Source organism: Neoarius graeffei, chromosome 12 (genome assembly GCF_027579695.1).
Source record: "Neoarius graeffei isolate fNeoGra1 chromosome 12, fNeoGra1.pri, whole genome shotgun sequence".
Taxonomy (NCBI): Eukaryota; Metazoa; Chordata; class Actinopteri; order Siluriformes; family Ariidae; genus Neoarius; species Neoarius graeffei.
The window spans coordinates 82769533-82789102 of record NC_083580.1 but is presented as its reverse complement, the minus strand read 5'-3'; the positions used below and the strand labels follow the sequence as shown (position 1 = coordinate 82789102).

General features: G+C 40.9%; 1 protein-coding gene across 2 annotated transcripts in view; it reads right to left on the bottom strand.

Moving 5' to 3' along the window:
- Window positions 1-19570, bottom strand: part of rbm27 (RNA binding motif protein 27) — a 39457-nt gene that overhangs the window by 5429 nt on the left and 14458 nt on the right. Inside the window, exons 4-17 of one of the 2 annotated variants that reach the window (XM_060936579.1) lie at window positions 15433-15530; window positions 14417-14619; window positions 13760-14035; window positions 12070-12297; window positions 7431-7598; window positions 5827-5973; window positions 4880-5021; window positions 3978-4131; window positions 3371-3574; window positions 3077-3205; window positions 2817-2942; window positions 2650-2724; window positions 466-639; window positions 120-224 (exon numbers count right to left, since the gene is read on the bottom strand). In XM_060936579.1, coding sequence (XP_060792562.1) covers window positions 120-224; window positions 466-639; window positions 2650-2724; window positions 2817-2942; window positions 3077-3205; window positions 3371-3574; window positions 3978-4131; window positions 4880-5021; window positions 5827-5973; window positions 7431-7598; window positions 12070-12297; window positions 13760-14035; window positions 14417-14619; window positions 15433-15530 — 2229 coding nt within the window. The remainder of the gene's footprint in view (window positions 1-119; window positions 225-465; window positions 640-2649; window positions 2725-2816; window positions 2943-3076; window positions 3206-3370; window positions 3575-3977; window positions 4132-4879; window positions 5022-5826; window positions 5974-7430; window positions 7599-12069; window positions 12298-13759; window positions 14036-14416; window positions 14620-15432; window positions 15531-19570) is intronic. The other variant, XM_060936580.1, reaches the window with a different exon arrangement.

Genomic DNA, 19570 nt, shown 5'->3' with positions numbered 1-19570 from the left:
TTTCGGTTACGTGGTGTTGTATTTTCTCTCTAATTTAGCAGAGGGTTAGGGTTAGTTAAACTCTTGAGATCAGTGAGGTGTTCAGCATGGGGCGAGTAGGTGATAAGATGGCAGCTCACCTCAACCTGTAGCTGACCCAGTCTCCTCTTCAGGTCTGTAGTGTCCTCTCCTGTGGTCAACTTTTTGTGAAAGTCCAACTCTGCATCCAGCAGCTCCTTCTGTGCCTTCAGATCAAAATTACAACTCAGAAGTGTTCAGAACAACCCCAACTCTCACAGATCACAACTGTGAAATATGGACAGACGGTCAACCAACAAGAATTCAACAGTCCCCCCCCCACACACACACACACCTGACAAGCATCTGTAAATGTCGCTCAAGTCAATAAACCACCAAGTGAACACAAACTAATTCTCAGAGCTGCACACGACTCATGTTCTGTTCAACATCAGTAAATCATCTTACATCGGTTTTGGTTTTGGGCTGAGTGACACTGCCAGCAGACTGGGAGACATTGCTATTGCTGATTTCATTCTTCAGCTGAGAGATCTTCTCCGTGAGCTCCTTCAGAGTCTTCATAATGTTTGCTCGCTCCTCTGGCTTCATCCCACGATTCTTCTCCAGACGGTTTATCAACACCTAAAAATGACGTACATAGTTTAGAGATTTAGCTTCAGTTCCAAAGCAGAATTTACTGCAGGTTTAATTTCAAGTCATCAAATAAAATTTTGGCTGAAAAATTACAGCACTTCACACCGGGTCACCATCTGCATCTGTTCACTCAACTGAGAACAGGGACACTCCTGGAGCACGGAGTCTCATTTCAATTTCAGGAAAATGTTAAAAACACACATGATAAAATAATTTAAAAAAACAAACAAACAAAAAAAAGCAACGTGCGCGCGCACACACACACCCCTTACATTAAGCCACAGAAGTGCTCCTTGTCTTTGCTTGAAGTTTGAAACCCGAAATTCAAATTGGTGCCAAACTAAAAGCCAGAATTTTGTGAAATTCTGATTAATTAGAAGCAGCTCTGATGTTTTCTCCACAGAGCTTGGTGACCTTCCACAGGGTCAGATTTTTTTTTAAATTGACAGTGACGTTATTGGCAAATTCAAGTTATTCATCATCATATAAACCTTAAGTACATAAGATTAGATTCTCGAATTATAACAAAAAGAGATAGAATTTTTTTTTTATTGAATACAAGCTGTTTGAACACAGAAGAACTGGCGCGGTTTACAAAACAGGCTAACCCTTAAAGCTCTAATGGCCTGCGCCCGGGCTGCGAGGGGGATGAGAGAGATTTGTATGGGTGTATATACACACTATTTTAAGTAGGGACTTGTGTCATATCTTTAGAAAACTAAGATTCTTGTAATTTGATTGATGTAAGCAATTTCACTACATCACAACAACTACTCAACACCTCCATCAGACAACCAACAATAACAACTCGGGTAACTTCTCTATGAGCCTCACAGTAATCCACTGATCGACAACATTCCGATAAAAATGGTGTCGTTACATTGGGAAAGGTCCATACAATCAAATTCAGTAAAATATTTAGGCCAAAACACATTACATCAATAAATACCGGACTGCTACTGCATCATTTCAAATGAGCTGGCAGACGTGTCTAATCTTCCACAGATTCTTGATCATAACTCCAGTCTGCATGTAAACAAATGCTGCATCTTAGCATCAAAACAGTGACTGAACTCTGACTTTTCAACTGTAAACACTACCACCATCTGGCAACAAAAGGAGCTGCTTTTTCTCTCATCTCAGCGATATCACTCCTCGGTGTCCACCAGGGTTCCAAAGGGCCCCAAGTTTCTGTAAGGATTAATAATTTTTTTATAAAACATACTACAGATATAAACTTAAAAGCTTCTGTAACTAGAGCCTGTGCTCCAGGCTTAAGACAATAATCTGAAATGGTATAAAACTACAAAAATATGGAGAAAATTAATTTATTTTTCAATTTTCAACATTTAAAGACATTTGTTCTAGTTGAAATTAGATCCTTCAGATTCCGTAAACAGAAAAAATAAATCAAAACGTGTGCGCGATACTGCTCAAGATCTTTCACCATTACGAGCCTCCAGAACAGCTACAGTGCACTTCTACTGCACCGGACAAAACACATCCCCTCATTTACTGCAAATTAATACAACCCATCATATGAAACAGCTGCACTACTGTCTGAGCTGCTGTTACAGAAAATTCATCAACATTCTGATCAAGATTCAGCCAAACAGCACCGTGTACAGCGGGGTGGATTTTGTTGAAGAAAATGTGACAGAAGGTTTAGGTTAATAAACACTAGAGGAATCGTCTGGTAGTAAAACACTAACTAAAGACTTCTGCACTTTTTTTTTTTTTTAAGTCCTTGATCCAGAGAATCACCATGTTCAAGAATCACGATCTGGAACATCAGTTAATCCCTATATTCTAATTTATGTAAATTCCATTAAAAAACAAACAAACCAAAAAAAACCCACCCCTCAACCATGCCTACACAGTGACGCAGCGAGTAGCATTATCTGGATCCACTATAATCCTGACCAGGAAAAAGTGCCAAGTGCTTACACACACACACACACACACACACACAGGGAGGAGAGAGACAAACCATCTTACTTTTTGATATTCAATCTGCTTTTCCAGCATCTCTCGTTTCTTCTTCCTCATATCCTGCTGCAGCTTCAGCGCCTCCTAAAGGAGAGCAGAGAGAAGATTAAACAGACCGACAGAAACAGGAAGTCATACCTTGGCTATTGCCAGACAGCGCTAAAGGAAACACTCACCTGCTTCTTTTTCAGAACATCCTGATCCTCGATGGCTTTAGCTGTTTTCCCCAGTGCCTTTGGGACGGGTTTAAACACCGTCCGGGAGTAAAGCCCTTTCTGCAGTGCAGAAGCAGGAGCGACTGCCTTTAAACATGAAGCACATTAAAAACACATTAAAAACAGGACTCACAGCACACACACTAATGATGAGCACTGAGAATGTGAGAAATTTAGTTTCAGTCAGTGTGTGGAATCTACAGTATCTTCATGTTTCTTACTGATGAGGACTCTGGAGCAGGACTGAGCGGGTCAAGACTGGCTGCAGGTCTGGATCCGGAGCCACTCTGCTGTTTTGGGAAGGTTTTATTCAGCACATAGGACCCGGGTGTGTGTGGCTTATTAACGACCTGAAAATAAAGAAAAAGCAGGAATCTTCTATTTGCATCTTTTTCCAGTGTTATCTTCATCTTATTTCTCTGAAGTGCTGATCTGACAAAGGTATCTTAAGGTATTCCCCTTTCAGTGATGGAATTAAGGAACCCCCCCACACACACCCCTCTTGCCCTGCTGACCTTATGGACAGGGGGTATCTGTGAGCCGAGACTGGTGCTCTGGTTGGTGTTCTGTTCCTGGTTCTGTGTCGTGTTCTCTCTGTGCCAGTACACTCTGATAAAGCGGTTATTGAGCACAGCTTCGGTGCTGGAGATCGCCCTCCTCGCCTCCTCGTTAGCTGTATACTGGATCAGAGCCGCCTCTGGGTCACCACCAAACACTACCTGACCGAACACCAAGCACACACCTCACTTTAACATCACACCAGTGACAGACAACACAGTCATGCACTAGCTGTAATCTAAAACAATGGCTCTCAAAGTGTGATGTGAGAAACCTGAGGGCTTCATGAAGTATAGTGAGGGGTCTATGATGGTTTTAAATCAAATCATCAAAAAGGTTCTATTTATTATTGTGTTCTTAGAGTTATTGGCCTGTTTGACTGGATTTAACCAAAACCTCAAAACAAGTTTTGCCACGCAACATTTCACTGCCATTGTTTTTATACGATTGTGCATGTGACAAAGTCATCCAAGTCAGCTGTAAATAAAAAGTCCACTTGTGTCACATCTCAGGAATTAAACTGTACTGGATTTAATAAAGTTGTTTAGAAGGTTAAAAATGTACCTGGATATTCACGATGGTCCCAAACTTGCTGAAATGTTCGTTTAGTTTAGTTATGTTGTTGAGTTCTCGGGGAATTTTGCGGACTTCTAGTTTGGTGTTGATGTAGTGGTACTTCTTCGGGAAGGCCGGCTTGTGCTGATTGTTGAAATTTTGCCTACAGGATAATAAAAATAAAGTAAGTAAATACATACCCCATATAAACAAAAACAAAATGAGAATGTATAAAGTGTACAGTTTTTCTTGTTCTTGAACATGAGCTCAAATAAACACAAACTGAACAAGTCTGAAATATTTAAAAAATAATAAAATTAAAAAAAGAAAAAAGCCACAAAAATTGATGAAGCTGGTTCAAACACATGCCACATTATGTGTAAATACAGGTGGAGTAACCTACAAATAATCTCCAATTTAGAACCAAAATAACCATGTATATCTTATTTTTGTGTTGATTTATTTGCAAATTATTCAACAAAATTTCCTCCATATTAAAGAATGTAAGGTGTTTTTGAACATGGCTTTTCAGGTCATGGTGTAGAATGCGCGCACGCACACCCCCTTCCTGGGCCTCAGTATGAGCTGGCATTTGCTCCAGCCATGAACCACAGTCTCCTCTGCAGAAGTAGGTTTTGTTCCTGGTAAAGCAGCTCATTAGTGAAATCAGACTGTGTGAATCATGGCTGGAACAAACGCGTGTAGAAACAGAAGCCCTGAAAGGATCGGGTTGAGTACACTTCTCTGTAAGCGGATAAAGTGACTAGAAAAGCACTGCTTTACACAAAACGCCACGCAATCATCTGTTAACAAAAAGCAGAAATGTGGGGTGTGGTAGGCCGTGTTATCCTGTATCAAGCAATTTAACTTTGATTTAAAAAAAAAAAACAAACCCTCACACCACAACTTACTTGTCTGTCCAGGGCTTTTTGGCCTGAGGCCCGTCTCCAGGCTCCACTGACCTCTTCCTGCTGTCGAGCTCCATGACTTGTCTCACCTCACCACTCGAAGTGTTGGTTATCAACGGCTCCGTCTGGATTACGATATTAGCAGCTAAACGCACACAAAATTAGTCCGTTTTTTTAAAAGACATTTTATGAAGTTAGTACAATTTATCAAAGCAGTGTGTGTACTCCAAGATGTAGTGTATGTAAGGGAATGTTCTAGAACAGTTACTTTGCAAGTCCAGTTCAATATAAAGATATGTGATAACACTACAAGAGCACTCCGAGAGCGCAGACCTCCACCAAGGACAACCCTCAACTTTTCCGTGATGTGCAAATCTTCACCCACAACCACTTTATACGGCTGGATACGTTTCCAAACCTATTAGAGACATTAAGACACATGAAGCCCCTGTCCCCGAGAGCGCTTGATGACGACTGCTTTCTGTATTATGTTTGAGCAACTAGCCTACGTGTGGACCCCAGAGGATTTCTGACACCCATGAGTGTGATCTGGAGAAATTGTAGTTCTACATTGGCCATGTTCAGTAGTGAACTTTACTGCCATCTACTGGATGGATTTTAAAATGTATGGCATTGTTGAGCGCAAACTTCTGGCAAGGCCGAACGCTGTATCTCAATGTTCGTGAAATTGAAAATAATTTTGTGGATCCACTCTGTGATTCAGATCGGCACCAAAATTTAATGTGTTGTCCCTCTCACCAAGTTTCATGGAACTCGGGTCGGTAGGTTTTGCGCAATCTTGCTTAAAGTCAAGCAAACAACTGCACCAAAAGCACCACCTCCTTGGTGGAGGTAAGAAGGTAAAGAAAGGAAGGAGAGGGGAAAAAAAACAACAAACAAACCACAAATTAGACACAGAAGACAGAAGTGTTAAATGTTAAAACTGATACCTCGGGAGCCCTGTGTGTCTCCTGATGTGAGACCAATCAAGTTTGGTCTCTGGGTCTGAATGCGAGGAATAAACTGTCGGTACTGAGCTCGGCCCGCCCCGGTGATGGCCGGAGATTCTGGATTATACGCTTCAGGATCATAGTTGTCTGTGGAGTCCAACAAATATAAAAGTCAATCGATTATTTGTGTTTACTACAAGTACATTGACAGTTTTCAATTCAGCTGAAAATGAAAAAAAAAAATAATGCTGTTTATCAGTTTCAAGAAAACTCCCAATCAAACTCTTTAGTCAATCAATTTTACTCAACATTTTCAGGTCACACAGAGAAACACAGCCTTAACCCCCCCCCCCCCACACACACACACACACATCAAACGTTCGGACACACCTACTCATTCACAGGCGTTTCTGTATTGTGACTATTCTCTACAGTGTACAACAAAACTGAAGACATCAAAACTATGAAACAACATCTGGAACATATATGGAATTATAATTGTTATTTAAAAAAAAAAAAAAAAGTGTTAAAGTGTGTGTTTCAGATTTTAGATTCTTCAGCGTTTCCCTTGACGACGCTTTACACACTACTGTCATTCTCTTAGCCAGCTTCATGAGGGAGTCGCCTGGAACGCTTTTCAATTAACAGCTGTGTCTCGTCAAAAGGTCATTGGCAGACGAGTTTCTTACCTTCTTAATGTGTTTGAGATCAACAGTAAATAATAAAAATACAGTAAAGAGCCCTATAACATAACCGTAGTAACCCATATGATGTCAAGAACTGAGCAACTAAGTAAAGGGAAACGACATCCATCGTTACTTTAAGACATGAAGTGACTTAATTCATAAAGATTTATATATAAATGAAAACCACAAATTAATGTAGTGGAATGTAACAATATTGAACAAGTTGGTTCCTGTTGTCACTTACAGCAGCTATAGTCACTCCCTCACCAGTGTCTCTCTTACTGACGTATAAAGGGTTTTTTTAAAAAATATCTTTCTGAGCTTATCCTGTTACTGAGAAACTGCACTGAAGTGTAAACTCCTCTGTCCTAAAGATTTCAGAAAATTTAAAGTTAAATCTTTACCTCTGACTGTTACAGAGCGCTGACACTGGAGAAGCTTCATCATATTAAAGACTGCACATTTTTCCTTGTTAAAGGGTTTTTTGGTTAAAATCAGTTTAAGTGTTAGATTTTGTGGAATGTCTGCAGTACACACCCCTGTGAACACGTGTGGTTACTATAGTAACAGTAATGTTCTAGAATGAGTCCATGAATATAAACCTGTGATTTACAGTAAAGTAGGAACTGTTCTAGAACATTAAATCAACACCTTCTGATTCAGACATCCAACTGTGCCGAGGTGTAAAGACCATTTAGGCTCTGAAGAAATTCTTGTTAGCTGTCAAAGTTAGCTCCAGGTCAAAACATTTCAAACACAGCGAGGTCCTAACCCCTCCTGTCTGAGTGACCACAACAGGAGCTTTCGGAATTCTGTCTAAATTATCTACTAACAACAGGAGCCAAAGCTGAAAGTTAAAGTCATGGCAGAGGGAGGGTGGTGTGTGTGTGTGTGAGTGAGTGAGTGAGAGAAGCTTACATTCAGACAGAGTGTACTGAGGATGTAGAGAAGCAGAAGAAATAGCAGAGGAAGAAGGAGGAGGTGGTGGAGGAGGAGGGTTTACTCCAGGCGGAGCCAGAGGGGAGGAGGTGCTCGTCCGTGCATGGGGTGGAGTCTCTATCCCACTGGCTGGGATTAGAGGCGGTCCTAAGTGGAACAAAATGGTAATCTGAATCACACTTCAGTATTGCAGAGATTTCATTCAGCTCCATACACATCAGCCTGAGTGAATGCTGTGTACACACACACAGGCGATGAATGAGAAGAAAACCGCTCAATTAAATTAAAATGTCTTTAAATAACTTTATACACCTTCAGATTACTTTACACTTGTATAGTGAACATGAAAAGGGGGAAAAAAAAAAAAATGTACACCACAGGAGACGGCAACAGGAACACAACCGCTCACTGTGTCCACATCTGAAGCTAAATATCCTGAATACAAGAAGAGATTTTGGTTCTCTTTCTGGTACAGAAATGCTATTATAAGCTCATGTTGGAGAAGTGCAATACATGTTCAGAGAAAATTCAAGAAAGTTCAGAGTTGTCACAAACTGCACAACGCACACTTGGTGTAAAAAGACTACAACCACTGTGTGTAATAAGTACGCAGCTTTTGAGCTTATGACTGAGAATAACTAACCACTGGTGTTTCTGCAGCAGTACAAAAGAATTACATGAATAAAAAACTATGTTGTGTACATCAGTGTGACTCTCAGTCAGTGAGTAAAAGGTGAAAGTGCAAAAAAAAAAAAACCGCAGTTATTCTGCCCAAATCATACAGCTGCTGTGTCACCTCGAGCGTATCCTCACCACACGTCTGGTCACTTTTAACCAGACTGTATTTTCCAATCGAGTATTTAACCTATATTTTTGTTGTCCAACCTGTGAAAAACATTACAAATGAACTGTATTCACACAGAGCAATAAACAGGATTAAATTAAAACGTTATAAAACCCGAATGAAAGACGTCTGAGATTTATCACTATTTACACACACACACGTTTTATTGACAGACATTCTAGAAGAACGACCCAAAAAGCGAATTCAATCTTCCTGGTGTCTAGTTTGCACCCTACAATTGAATAAAAACAGTTAAAATATACTGGTTTGCGCAATTTCCGAAGGTTTGTTTACATCTCACTTATCGCCAGGGGACTGTCGTCGTGACGTCATTCAAGCCAAACAGACTGGGAGCAGTTCTGTTTACCTGCAAACCGAGCACACGTGTACAAACTTTGGTCGTGAGAGGTTGTGTAAAATGTCTGAAAGCGAGAGCGATTTTGAAGTAGGAACTCTCCAAACTGAATATCGAGAGGTGAAACCGTATCTGTATGACCCTATGGCCATTGTGAAGCAATCGGTGAATGCGGCTCACTGGTTTGACCGTGCGGCCTCGGAATCGGATGGCGACTCGGCCGACTCTGATCACGGTGACCCCGGACCTCAACAAGACTCGCGCCCAAACGATTTATCCTGGTAGTTATGAGAAATTCTTACTTTTATTGTAATACTAAATAAGAGCCCTTTTGAAGAATAATTAAACCGCCCTCCCTAGTGGATATAGGGAACGATTACTGGACAGTGCGCCCATTAGGCCACATTAGCCTGCCATCCGCAGCATTATACTATTTATAGCCGACTCTAAGCAAGGAAATATCCCTTTGTCTCATTTCCACAATGATTGTACAGGATCCCTCAGGATTCTTGACTTGTCAATTGCAAGCAAAAGTAAAAATGTTTCCCTCCAACCTTCTCCTTTTAACTTGAGCATTGCTGCCCATTTCTTCTTTGACTGCTTGGGTTTGTTTCACGCGCACAATCCACTCTCTCCGCCTCTTCTCCTCTTCCGGAAAAAGCCAACCCACTCTCTCCACCTCTTCTCCTCTCTCAGAAAAAGGTAAAAACTTCTTCCTGAACCGGTCCCGCTATTACAGTTCACTGCACAACAGTAAGGCATGGGGGTTTTCTTCGGAAATTCCCGAACGCACGTCTGCACTCAAGCCGAACTGCAATGCAAGTAAATGGAAGTGGACTCAACTGAAGCGGTTTGTTTGTCTTGAATGATGTCATGTGCCGAGTGGTCACAGAAATCACCGAAAAGAAATTTGCTGCGATCCGCGCTAACTTATTTTAAATTACTTAATACTTCTTGGGAGCAGAAGAAAATTAGAGGGTTTAACATATAAAGTTTCAAATGAGCATAAATTGAAAACCACTGCCTATGAGCTTTAAGTCTCGGCTGAAAACAGATCTGTTTAGATTGGGGATAGATTAGGGATAAAATTAGCTCATGTTTTAAGTCGTTCAAATTCTGTAAAGCTGCTTTGCGACAATGTTTCTTGTTAAAAGCGCTGTACAAATAAACTTGATTTGATTTGATTTAGTCAAGCCTTGTGTTAATGGTGTTTATGAGGTAAAGGTGTAGATCTGGAGGATCCTCAGACAGAGTGTTTTGGTAAACTGGGATGTATGGATGCTGTCAGTCCCCACTCGCTTGCTCACTCGAGTTTGTTGACGGTGTAGTGGCTGCTGCTTTATGTCCCGGGGCCCCTCATGCCTGTGTTACCTTCTGGCTCTCCCCTTTTAGTTATGCTGTCAGAGTTAGTTTTGCCGGAGTCCCTGCTTGTACTCAGTGCAATATGTATACTGTTCCTACTTATTCAGGTGACATTGGGCATACCTAACCACCTGTGTTGTCCCCCCCCCCAGTCTGTCCCTCTGAGTTACATTTCAATCCTGAGATCGAGATGCTGAACCTCTTCTGCCCCTCGGACCTGCCTGATCCATCCTGGTGCCCTGTGTTTGGTTGGAGTCTCATCACATCGCTCCTGTGGAGGACGGCCCTATGTGGACAATTGAAAGTCACACCTGGAGGACGCTCTGGACTCTTACAGTAATGCTTTTATGGCTGAGGACTACAGTTGACTTGCTAACTTTAGGACTGCAGTTGTCATGAACAGTTTTGCACTCAAGTTTCCATCAATGAAGAGTTTATAACATCAACGAAACTGACTTCATGTTAAAACTGTTAATGTTATAGTCATGTTGTCTGTTGTTGCCCAAATGAGGATGGGTTCCCTTTTGAATCTGGTTCCTCTCGAGGTTTCTTCCTCATGTCGTCTGAGGGAGTTTTTCCTTGCCACTGTCGCCACAGGTTTGCTCATCGGGGATAGATTAGGGATAAAATTAGCTCATGTTTAAAGTCATTCAAATTCTGTAAAGCTGCTTTGCGACAATGTTTATTGTTAGGAGCACTATACAAATAAACTTGACTAGTGTGTGTGTGTGTGTGTGTGTGTGTGTAATATATATTTATTACACACACACACACACACACACACACATACACACCCACAAACTGTGCAAAAACTGGGAATAAAGTCAAGTGTAAAATAGAAGAAAAATATATTCGCTTTTTTTATGCATTATTTGTTCTTGAGAACTGTGGAGAGTTCAGAACTGTGAAGCTGTCTGAGGGAGGTTTTTCCTCACCAGTATCACCTCAGGCTTGATCATTGGAGATAAATGTTCATATGTTTAACAAGTCTTTATTTTTCTGTAAATTTACTTTGGGATAATGTCTGCTGTTAAAAGCGCTGTATAAATAAACTGACTTGAAATACCAGAAAACAATATGAAGACAAAATTTAAAAAGTACATCTAATAAAGAAACCAACATTATGAGTTGGAAATTTATATAATGATAAAATGACACTAGGGTTGGTTTTGTGCCAAAATTGAGTTTGGTATTGTACCCTTCATGGTTTAACAGTACTACTTCAATACCTGCGCATTAATTAAATAAATTAATAAATATTCATACAAACTGATGAAACTAACAAAACTTCAAAAGTTGTATTGTCAAAAACAGCATTAAATGAGTGAAAACACCGACTTCCTGCTTGTCTGTCTGTGAGAGGTGTAGAAAGGATTTATTAGTAGGTTAATTTTACAAACACCTGACTCAGGTTACTTCTACAGCCTCGTTATTCTTTCATTCATGAAATCATAAAGTAGATTGCCGAGTAGGGTAAGGCGACATCCATACAAACACGTTTTAGTTTTTAGACAAAAAAAAGTCTCCATTCAGACAAGCGTTTTAGCTCCGTATCAGGAACAATCTCTATCCATACAAAAAACCCTGAGAAAGCAGATCACGTGACCATTCACGTATACTGGGCGTGTGCGCTGGTATAAACAGCTGATGCGGTTTGTTTTCTTCTAGGAAGGAGTCACGTGATAGGAGCATGACAAATCAGGGAAGGATACGTCGCAACTGATTGGGAATAATCAGGAAGCACCCCAACTGAGAGATTCGGCTCTTTCGCCCGGTGCTCCGTAACCGCGACAGTTACACTGATGTACACACAAGAGTTTTGGGTCACTCGGGTCAGTGACCCAACTGCAGACTTCTGTACTAAAAAGTGTGTGTCAGTACACCACTGCTATCATTTCTGTTAACATCATTCAGGTCTAAAACAGCGCAGCACGACCCATCACCACCACGTTATTTTCTTTAAGAAATTTACTTAAGAGGAAAATGCTAAAGAATCTAATTTCAGAACCAGCAGCAGGTTAGACACACCTAACACAATCCAGAACCTGTGTACTCACCTGCCATGGGGTAGATGCCTGGAGGCGGGGGCTGCCCGTGGGGAGGGATTGGCATGGGCATGACTGGGAGGGGTTCGGCCATGGGGGGCAAGGGGAGAGGCATGCGGACAGGGGGCATGCCGGGGGGAGGGAAGGGAATCATGGTGGGCAGGGCGACGTCATCCACGATCAGAGGGTCGTTGCCATGGTCAAAAGGACAAAGGTCACCACGGACACAGAATCCTTTCTCTGGAGAGGGGGGGGGGGGGGGGGAGGAAAAAAGCTTAAAAGGTCGATTTTACAGGTAAGAAATTAAAATGATTCATATACAGACATAATATCCAAACAAAGAATATACATATTTAAAACACCAAGAATAATAACACCGTGTGTGTTTGTGGGCATAATCACTCGACACTTAGCTCACTACACAGCCTACTTAGGCAACCTGATTCCCTCATCAGATGATTTCAGTCGTCTTCCAGGAGTGTGAAAAGGCTCCTGAGAGACTGCATGGTAAATATATACCCTACTGTTTTAGAAAAGTCCCTCTGAAACCAGCGCAGAGTGAGATACAGCCCCAGAGAATTCCCACTCAGGCTTGTACACAAAAACCTTCAGCGACGGTCATTAGTGGGGACAGATTCATCACCGAGCCAACACAACAGAAACACCTCCCTGGAGCTGGAGAAGTGACTCGGTGCACAAGGCTTTGGACTACTGATCACAAGGTCCCGAGTTCAAATCCCAGCACAACCACTGCCGAGTTCATAAACATCATCTGCTCAGTCAGTGCAGAGTCTCGACTGTTAGCTGATTTGGATACAAGCAAATAAGCAAAATGTAAAGAACATAAAATGAACAACAGGCTTCACTTTGCTCTAAAACAGCTTGGCCAATTAGATCTTTACTTCAGTGTGTGGGAGTTCACACAGCCTACAGAAGACCAACTGAGGACATTTCAACATGTAAAAGATTTTAAACTGTATTCACCGACAGGTGGGCTGTGTGATGTGACAGAATGATCATTTAGCCCTGCAGGCATTTCTGTGACACATGAATCAGAATAAACAAAAACAGCAATGCAGAAGTGTTTCATTAAAAAAAAAAAAAAAAATTAATTAAAAAAAAAAAAGGTGTTCAACTTTGAATTTAAATGCGTATTAACTAATCAACATTTGCTAGATAAACAAATATTTTAAGCTAATTTATAATTAATGTAAAAAACTAACTATAAGAGGCATTTTATGTTTTACAGATTAAGTATTTTAACATCATCCCATTAGATTGCAATTACTTTATAAAAGAACAAAAATGTAATGTATACAGTAAAAGTCAAGTTTGGACTCATTCATAGCAACTTTTGACTGGTACTGTCTCTCTATTATACATGTATAAAAATATCTCTCAGAAAAGTGTATTGTGGCTGAAACTATAAGAAAGCTTTATTTTCATCACGTTTCAGTTGTAAAAGTAAGTAAACACTAACTGTATGTGAAACTGAAACATCCCTGAAGAGTTTAAACGCTTATAAAGATGCGTGAAAAGCCAAAGCTGCAATTTCAGGACAACAAATAAAGCTTTGATATCAAATACTTTTCACTGTAACGCCATTAATCACCTTATTAAATATTCAACAGCTTATTATAAACCCGACTGGCTCGGGAAAGGGACAATGATTTAAACGTACTAAATGATTTAAAGTACTTACCGTCGTAATCCCGGCAGCGGTGTTTCAGCGTGCTGCTCTTGCCCTCGCCATGGTTGGAGTAGTAAGCGGTCCAGCTCTCAGTGGTGCTGTCAGGCAGGTGAGCCGTTACGGCACTGGGGATGCTGGGACTGCCCGAGGGGGGAAACGGAGAGCGAGGGTGGGGCAGCGGGAGCAGGGGGAGCTGTGGCGGCTGCTGCTGAGGTTTCCCCAAAGGACCTGATAACGGAGTGTACGGTTCCGGTTCCTTCCGCTCCTGCTCGAATTTGGATCTGTGTTCTGGGAAAAATGTTTAAGAAAAATCCAAAACAGTATGTCTCTCACTAATTCCTTAATCAGAGGCATAAATATCAATCACAGCTAATAATAAAAAGACAAACAATTTAATAATTCAAGTAAAACAAACAAACAAAAACTTCCTTTTGTGCTATAAAGATTTCTATAATGCTATAAATATTAAACACATCCATATAGTAGATATAAACCACAAACACTAGAGTTAATAATCCAATCAGGAGACTTGCATTTCTCTGTAGTACTAAGAGCATTTAAATGCAATTAAAGTTTCAGTGTTAAACAGCTATAATTTCTCTGATGCGCTGTTTTTCAGATAAGTTTAGAGAATTAAAATGCAGCTTCGCGTGACTCTTCATCGCTCACCTCGTCTCTGCTCTCGGTCTCTGCTCTTCCCTCTGCTGCTGCTGCGACTGCGACTCCTGCTGCGACTGCGGCCTCGTGAGCTCGCTCTTCTCCGCTCGTTCCTCTCTCGATCCCGTTCTCTCTCTCGGTACATCTCGCTGCTCTTCCCGTGGCGCTCAGGCTCCCGCCGTCTGCGCTCGTCTCTCCGCCGCTCGTCCCGAATCCTGGAGTAACACGCAAGGCAAATGGACCATGTTCAGGACTTGAAGCTACATCATGTCTGAAACTGTAGCGTGTAACAAACAGGAAGTGATCAGGGGCCTCGTTTAGCACCATGTGCGTGTGTGAGAGAGAACCAGTAGACATCAGGAACCTGGTACACCACTTGTACCTGTGCACAGCTTCACACAGCAAAGGATCATGAACCCTTTATAAAGGCTTATCCATGGCTAATAAATGAAACTGTGAGGAAAAATTCAGCTCACTACAATATTCAGTGCAACACAAAAATTACTAAAAATCATCAAACCGCCATGTCAACCTAATTTACATATGTTAATATGTAAATTTGACATTCACCCCTTTACCTGTTTTCCAGTGATGTCCTGTGAGCTCAAAGATGCTTTAGGTCAGATTTTTTTTTTCCTTTTTTGTGGGGAGGGTCCCTCTCTAACGGTTAAACAGGTGGAGCCGAATTATTTTGAAAAAATAAAGTCCCTACCCACGCTGAACCCTTTTGAATTGCATTGTGTTGAATCAGGTTGTGTCCAATTGCATGCCATCACAAATCACATTAGCTTCATATGAACAGTATATCAGTGTGGCAGCGGGGGCGTGGTCTGTGAATGGAGGGCGGAGTCCGGTGCAGTGATTCTGCCACTTACCTTCCCTGACTCCGCCCTCCATTCACAGCCCACCGCTTGACCACGCCCCCGCTGCCACAATCAGATTGTTGGAAATGCATGGAGGTGTGTATAACTCCGTGATGGACATCCATAATAAATTACACCATCATGGAGATGTAAGAAGATATTTACCTTGTTTCATTAAAGTCTGAACGATTCCTCAGTGGACTTCGCCGCCTTCGGCCTTCCTTCTCATCCTCCACGTGACCCGCCTGAAGACAGAGTGAAATCTGAGGTGACGTAAGAGTACAATTATATAATTATTACTTTACAGTATTTAGCAGACGTACAGTGACTTACAGGAATGTTGTAAAATGTCCATCAATAACATTTCCTCACACACAATCTGTCTAAAAATGACATCAAGCTAAACTGAGTGCACACTAGATGTCTTTCAAAACATCAGACTCGCTGCCCTGCTCACATCCCCTTAAATCACCAGGGACCAGCAGTTTGGTGGAAGACGGGTGCGCGCGTGCACACATTTGTCTAACCATCCATTGATAAATTATTAATGCAGTTAATTAGTATAGGTAATCGTATGGGCCCGAGTAAAATTAAGGATTAATTTCACGAGTTATTTCAAAGTTTTGAAAATTGAAAAACTTTGAAATCACGAGTGAAATTGATCCTTAATTTTACAAGGAACCATACAATTACTTGTTTAGAATATATAGGGCCAAATTCATACTTCGGAAGCCATTCAAGTTCACAACATTTGTCATTCACGTTTTCTGAACCAATCTTGCACGTTTGAATCAGTTTCTAAAGCGTCTTTCATCATGACACGGCGACACACACGAGGATTTTGAAAGTGGTTTACAAAATTTTATTGCAACTTCTTTACAAAAGCCATTTTGTTGACAAAATTTGCTAATTTTTGTAACCATAACCAAGCAATGAACTCGCCAATAGCATTTCAGAAATACGGCCCCGTGTTAAGGAAAAAAGCCCTCCTTGATTGGTCAATCAGAATTTAGTCATTTGGCCCTATGTATTATAAATGCTGTAACTAAACCAAACCAAACCCTAGCATCAGTAATGAAAAGGAAACTTTTTAGGTCTTTTTTTTTTTTTTTGTAAATCACTTTTTATTGGTTTTCAGCAACACAACATAAGAATCAACATACACAAACCTGAACAACGACAAGAACAGAACAACATAATTGGAACATAATTGGTAAATCTGCCTCCCATGCTCTCTTGAGACCCTCTAGTTTAGGTGGGTGAGATTGCCTCATAAGACTATAATATCTAGATGCCCCACCTCTCGTCCCCTGATCTCCCTATACTAGTCTTTGTAGCCCTGTTTGAGGCAATAGGGGGAGTTTCCTTTGAGCAGACATTATACAGCTTCTTAATTGCAAATATTTCCAAAAGTCTCGTCTAGGGATTCTATATTTAGTTACCATTTGTTCAAAAGCCATAAAATTATCACCCTCGAAAACATCTCCAATAAAAGTAATCCCTGCTTCAGCCCATGATTTCCAGTAAAGAGTTTTTTTTACCCACTTTCAATAGTTTGTTATGCCATTAAGACGACCTTCGAGTAAAACATGGGTTAAGACCAATAAGACGATGTGATGCTTGCCAGGTTTCTCTTGCAAACAACAATAATGGATTCCGGGCTGGAATTTCTCCCCCGTTTTGTGAAATAAAAGCCAATAATGGGATTGGTTCAGTGAGCTCTTTTTCAATCAAGACCCAACCCGGAACTTGGTCCTCTGCAATATTTATTTTGGCCAATTGATTAAGAGAGAAGGCATAGTGGTACCAGTCCACTCTTGGCAGGCTGAGGCCTCCATCCTCCTTTGCAGCACACATTTTAATTCTATTTTTTTTCTGTGGTAACTCTTTTGTAAAGCGTCCTTGGGTTTGTGAAAGGCGCTATATAAATTGAACTATTATTATTATTTTATTATTATTTAAACGGGGTCTTTTACCTCCCCACAAAAAGGTAGCTACCGCTGCATTAAATCTTAAGTAGTAGGGGAGGGAAGCTCATGGGTAATAAATATATGATATAATTCAGTTGTGGAACAACCATCATCTTAAGAATATTTATTTTTCCCAGCAAAGATAACCCTATTTTAGCCCAGTTTTGTAGAGTGCTCTCGATTTTCAGAAGTAGGGGGAGAATGTTCTCAGTCATTATGTCTTTTAAACCTGGTGCAAGCTTTATCCCTAGATACACTAAACCCGAAGGAAGCCATTTAAACTGCCAGTTCTGTCTAATGCAAGGTGGGCATAACCTAGACAGAGGCATTGCCTCTGATTTTCCCAAATTTATTTTGTAACCTGAGATATGGGAGAAAGTATCAAAGACAAAATTTGAGGGACAGCTGTTTCTGGATTTGAGGTCAGTAACAAAATATCATCCGCATACAAAAATAATTTGTGTTCCATCTTTCCCACTTGGATACCCTTGATATGTGTGTTATTCCTAATGGCAGCTGCTAAGGGTTCTAACGCCAATGCAAAAATTAAGGGGCTCAAGGGGTAGCCCTGTCTTGTACCCCGGTGCAGAGGGAAATATGGGGATACCCTTCCATTTGTTAACACTGAGGCCTTAGGGTTACAATATAGAAGACCAACCCATTTTATAAATGAGGAGCCTAATCCGAACCTAAATAGCGTCCTGAACAAGTACCTCCACTCCACTCTATCAAACGCTTTCTCAGCGTCGAGAGAGAAAGTAACCACAGGGTCAAGGCTATTCCTTACTTGCCAAATTAAATGAAGTAACCTACGAACATTATCCACTGAGGACCTTCCTAGAATAAAACCAACTTGGTCTGGATGTATAAGACTAGGCATATGTGCCTCCAGTCTCATAGCTAGTATCTTAGCCAATATTTTAGCATCTACATTTATTAGAGACACTGGGCGGTAGCTTCCACATTGCTGCGCATTTTTACCTTTTTTTATGTATCAGGGTAATTACAGCCGATTGCATGCTTTCTGGCATCTTGCCCCTTTCAATTGCATCCCTGAATACTATCACTAACCTTGGTGCTATCAGGTCCACAAATTCTTTATAAAAATCTGTCGGTAGCCCATCCTCCCCAAGGGACTTCCCAGAGCTCATTTTCCTTATAGCTTGCTGGACCTCTTCTAATGTGATATCTCCCCCTATTTCTTTTTGTTTTTCCTCGGACAATGTCAGCAGATGCACCTGTGATAAAAACTTATCTATATCCTCCTGATCTGCTGTGCCCTGTGACGAATACAACTCTTGGTAAAATACCCTAAATGTTTCATTAATCTCCCCGCTGTCAGTTACTAAGGTCCCCTTTTCATTCTCCACGGAAGTTATTAAAGTGCGACTGTACTGCTGTTTTGCACTCTGGGCCAGAAATCTCCCAGCTGCTTCCCCTTGCTCGTAGTACCTCTGTCTACACTGAAACAATGCATACTCTGCCTTCTTCTGTAGGATAGAGTTTAGTTCCAGTTTCATTTTATTTAATTGTGTAAACACTGCTGGATCTAACTGGGACGCATATATTTTTTCAAGATCTTTAATTCCTTTCTCCAATTCAAGTAACTGTATAGCAGATTGTTTTTTCAAATAGTAACAGTGTTGTATTAAGCGACCCCCTCAAGCAGGCTTTAAATGCATCCCATTCTAGACCTGGGTTAGAAGTTGACCCTTCATTAAATTCCCAATACTCAATTTCCTTTCTAATAAAGTTACAGGATTTTTCATTTCGGAGCAACGAGGTGTTGAATCTCCAATGGCTTCTAGGGGTTTCAGATAAGGACCCCGAACCTAACATCACTTCAACTGGGGCGTGATCTGACAGTACAATATTACCAATTGAAGCAGAAACAGTTGCACTCACTAATTGTTTAGATATTAGAAAATAGTCTATACGTGAATATGAAGCATGTGGGTTAGAGTAGAAAGTGTACTCCCTATCCTGGGGGTGTAAAGTCCTCCAAATAATCGACTAGACCCATCTCCTCTTCTAAGACATCAATAGCTATTTGAGATTTATATACTAATCTTGTATTAGCAACTTTTGACTCATCTAGAGTCGGGTCTCTAACCTGATTGAAATCCCCCCCAATAATAATGCAAGTATTCCCCATTTGTTTCACAACATTGCACATGTCAGCAAAAAAAATTGGAGAATCTATATTTGGTGCATAGATATTAATAAGAGAGCACCTACTGCCAAACAGATCTACACTGACAGCCACCCACCTGCCTTCCCTGTCCGAGAGTTGCTTGTGGATGGTAATATTTAGATTTTTACGAAACAATATG